General features: G+C 26.1%; 4 protein-coding genes across 4 annotated transcripts in view; all 4 read left to right on the top strand.

Annotated features, from left to right (window-relative positions):
- Positions 1 to 193, top strand: part of ENU1_067060 (pleckstrin (PH) domain containing family protein) — a gene marked incomplete at its 5' end in the record, with an annotated part of 1286 nt that extends 1093 nt beyond the window's left edge. The window contains 2 exons of the mRNA XM_008858314.1: positions 1 to 23; positions 85 to 193. The exon at positions 1 to 23 is cut by the window's left edge and continues 1093 nt beyond it. Coding sequence (XP_008856536.1) covers positions 1 to 23; positions 85 to 111 — 50 coding nt within the window. The 3' untranslated portion in view covers positions 112 to 193. The remainder of the gene's footprint in view (positions 24 to 84) is intronic.
- A 220-nt stretch (positions 194 to 413) lies between these two features.
- Positions 414 to 844, top strand: ENU1_067050 (vesicle-associated membrane protein, putative; the record flags this gene model as incomplete). Its single annotated transcript, XM_008858313.1, has 2 exons — positions 414 to 577; positions 626 to 844. The coding sequence occupies exons 1-2, from the start codon at positions 569 to 571 to the stop codon at positions 842 to 844; spliced, it is 228 nt and encodes a 75-aa protein (XP_008856535.1). The 5' UTR covers positions 414 to 568.
- Positions 845 to 967: 123 nt separating this feature from the next.
- Positions 968 to 2530, top strand: ENU1_067040 (phospholipase B, putative; the record flags this gene model as incomplete). Its single annotated transcript, XM_008858312.1, has 1 exon — positions 968 to 2530. One exon carries the CDS (start codon positions 968 to 970, stop codon positions 2528 to 2530), a length of 1563 nt encoding a protein of 520 aa, XP_008856534.1.
- Positions 2531 to 2608: 78 nt separating this feature from the next.
- ENU1_067030 (cysteine-rich surface protein, putative) lies at positions 2609 to 3580 on the top strand (the record flags this gene model as incomplete). Its single annotated transcript, XM_008858311.1, has 2 exons — positions 2609 to 3337; positions 3395 to 3580. The coding sequence occupies 2 exons, from the start codon at positions 2609 to 2611 to the stop codon at positions 3578 to 3580; spliced, it is 915 nt and encodes a 304-aa protein (XP_008856533.1).
- Between the last annotated feature and the right edge of the window lie 263 nt (positions 3581 to 3843).

Genomic DNA, 3843 nt, shown 5'->3' with positions numbered 1-3843 from the left:
CATGCTCTTTCCTTTATCTTAGCGTTTGTTATTTTTTTTCTAGGTACTTCATAATTTATCATAAAAAATATTCCTTATGTATAGATACACAACTCATTGGAATTTAAATGAAAAGAAAGAATTTATCACAATTGGAAAGTCATTATGGGGATGGAAATTTGAAACTTATAAAAAATTAACAGCTCAAATTTAAATGTATTGATTTATCTTTTTCATATTTTACAATTTTTATTATACAAAATAAAGAAACCCTATTCATAACCCTTCTTGAAGAAGTAAAAATAAAATAATTTGGATAAAAAAAATTGCGAGATAAAAAAGAGAAAAACACATCAAAAGAACTTTAATTTTAATTGAGTGTCAGATGAGGTTCGTTGTTTTTTTTTAATAATCTTTATTGAAAAATTAATATCTTAGTGGAAAACCAACATTCGCAGGAGCAAAACGAAAGAAGACATCTCAAATTTTAAAAGAGAAAAAAGCAGAAAAACAAGCTCTTTTACAACCAGAACCAGAAAATGAAAAGATTAAAGCCATTTATGATGATGTTAAAGAAACTCAAGACATAATGTCAAATGTTTGTTTTTCTTTAAATTTAAAAAGAACAAATTATTTAAATGATTAGAATATTGATAAAATGACCAGTAATCTTGAAAAAGCTGAAGATTTAGAAGAAAAAACAAATGAAATGGTTGATAAAGCAAATACATTCAAGAAACAATCACATGAAATGAAAAAAGCTATGTGTTGGAGAAAATGGAAGTTATGGATTATTATTGGAGTTATTGCAGCAATAATCATTATAGTTATTATCGTTGCTATTGTTATTCCACTTTGCAATTAAAACATTTTTTTTAATTTTTGTTATATATACAATTATTTAATTTATTTTTTTAATCAGAGAAATAAGAAGAAATATCACCAAAAAAAAAAAACAATAACTTAAAAAAAAAGAACTAATAAAAGTATGTTATATTTTGTTATTTTATTTTGCATATTTGTTAAAGGGGAAGAGATATATAGTTGCGTTTATAGAAATAATTGGATTATTCAAAAAGGAAAAACAGATGATGCTATAGCATTCGGATCATACGAAGATACCCATTTAACAAAAGGATGGGGATTTTTAAAAATTGAAACAGTGAGAAAATATTTACCTGAGAAACAAGCATTTGCCGCTGGTTTTTTAGAAGGGTATTTAACAAAACATTTAATATATGATTTTTGGAATAATTATCGATTAAATGAATATGGTAAATATGGACCACCAAAAGCATTATCAAATTTTTTAGCAAAACAATATTTATGGTGGACGAATCAATGCAAAACTAATAGTACACAATATTGGAAAGAGCAAAATTTAATATTTAAACAATTTAGAGGATTATTATCAGGGTATAATAAATATTGTGATAATGGAAAGAAATTATCTATATTAGAAATGTATTATATTAATGCTGGTGGTGATTTAGGTACTTTAAATAAACTTGTTAAAAATGATAATTTACCTAAATATTCAACTATTAATATGGAAAAAATGAATCAACATGAAATATTTCATGAATGTACTGCAATAGTTAAAATTCTACCTCAAAATCAAGACATTGTTTTTTCTCATAATACATGGAGACCTTATTATGCTATGATGAGAATTTATAAAAAATATATTTTCCCTTTTACTAAAAATGCACTTCCGATGACTTTTGCTTCTTCTCCTGGATTCCTTCATTCTAAAGATGATTTCTACATTCTAAAATCTTCTCAAAATCATTTTAGTGTTATGGAAACTACAAATTCAATCTTTAATAATAAATTGTTTAAACAATTCTTAACATTTAAATCTGTCTTGTCTTGGCAAAGAATATTAGGTTCAATGTATTACGCTCCTTCAATTCAAAAATTACTTCAAAATTTTGAAGTATATAATAGTGGCACTTATAATAATCAATGGATTGTTACAGATTTAAATAAATTTAATTTAGCTGGACATCAACCAAATAAAGGATTATTAATGATTGCAGAACAAATTCCTGGAAAAGTTCAAATTATGGATGTTACTAAACTTCTTCTTCAAAAAGGATATTGGGCTTCATATAATAGTCCATTTAGTAAAAAAATAAGAGATTTGTCTGGATATACTTTAAAAGAAAGAGAATATGGTGATAGATATTCATATACTCGTTGTCCAAGAAGAAGAATTTTTGATAGAGAAGGCAAGTCATTAAAAACAATTAATGATATTAAAAGATTTATGTTACTTAATAAATTTAAAACTGACCCTCTTACTGAAGGAAGGCCTGGAGCTACTATTGCAGCTAGATATGACTTAGATGAAAGTCGTCCTTCTCCTTTTGGTGCGGTTGATTGTAAAATTGGGTCTAAAAAAATGGGGGTTGATGCTTGGATTTATGGAGCCCCAAGTCATAATGATCAAGAACCGTTTTGCTGGAGTGAAAGTGTCTTTGCTGATGTTGTACACAAAAACCTTCCAGATCGCTTTGATTTTGATTGGATTTTTGTTAAAAATTAATTCATTTCTTATTAATTTTTTTATTAGTTCTTTTTTCAAAAAACTGAAAAAAAGAATATAACTAAATAAAATAAGATTATGGGTCAATTTGTTAATATTATTTCTATTCTTATATTTGTTTGTGTTTCTAGTCAAATAACCAAAGAAGTAAAAGAAGAATGTTTTGATAACGAGTATTTTGATGATTCACAGTCTAAATGTATTTCATGTCCAGCTGGAAAACAACCTAACCAGAATAAAGACCAATGTGTGAATTGTACTGCTGGGTATTATTCTACTGAAAATTCTCCTTGTTTACAGTGTATGCCTGGAACCTATTCAGGAATAGGTTCAGCAAAATGTTATCAATGTCCAGACGGATATTATACTGATAAATATGGACAACATGAATGTATCAAATGTGATCCACCATTTATTTCTGACAAACATCATTCTAATTGTGAAATATGTCCAGAAGGAACTATTTACGTTGGGTATGATAAAAAAGTATTACCATGCCAGTTCTGTGGTATGAATGCTATTAGTATTGACAATGGAACTAAATGTCAGGAATGTGCTGAAAATCAGGCTCCTTATAATAATGTATGTTATCCTTTTTGCGATGACAATATTCAACATCAATGTTTAGTTAGTAATTGTTCTGAAAATCAATATTATAATGCTGGAGAATGTGAAAGTTGTCTTGATGGGCATTATTGTAAACATGGTATTTTATATGATTGTTCAGAATTAGATAATTCGTGTTGTAGAAACAATGAAATTACACATTGCACTCCATTTATTCAAACCCCAAATTCTAATTATTCTGTTTGTTTTCTTAAATTCAGATTTGTCTATTCATTTTAATATAATATTAAATCATAGGAATGTGAATTGTCGTTACCTTTCATTTCTGTTTTGATTGTTTCTGTAACATTTATCTGTGCGTTTATTGTTATTTTTATAGTATTTGTTATTACTAAATTAGTTGTTCAAAAGAAAGCTATTGACTTTAGCCAAAATAATGCTCAAGAAACAGACCCGACTAAAGTTTATCTTCTTTCGTTTTAATTTGTTCTTTTTCAGATTTGGTTATACTTATAATTTTAAGTGTTTATATTTTATCTCATAACAATTACCTTTTGTTAAGACTAAAACTTTGTTGACTTTTCTGTTTTGATTAAAGCTTCATCATTAAAATTTAAAACTAACATTATTTAGTATGAGTCTCATAAAAAAGGTTATAAAAAGCATAAAGTTTATTAAATATTCTTAAAATAATTTGTAAATGTTATATATTACAAAATAAAAAAATAATAATTTATAATATTATA

This window comes from Entamoeba nuttalli (assembly GCF_000257125.1).
Source record: "Entamoeba nuttalli P19 unplaced genomic scaffold asmbl_3405, whole genome shotgun sequence".
NCBI classification, from domain to species: Eukaryota; Evosea; order Mastigamoebida; family Endamoebidae; genus Entamoeba; species Entamoeba nuttalli.
This window is presented reverse-complemented; position numbering and strand designations above follow the sequence as displayed.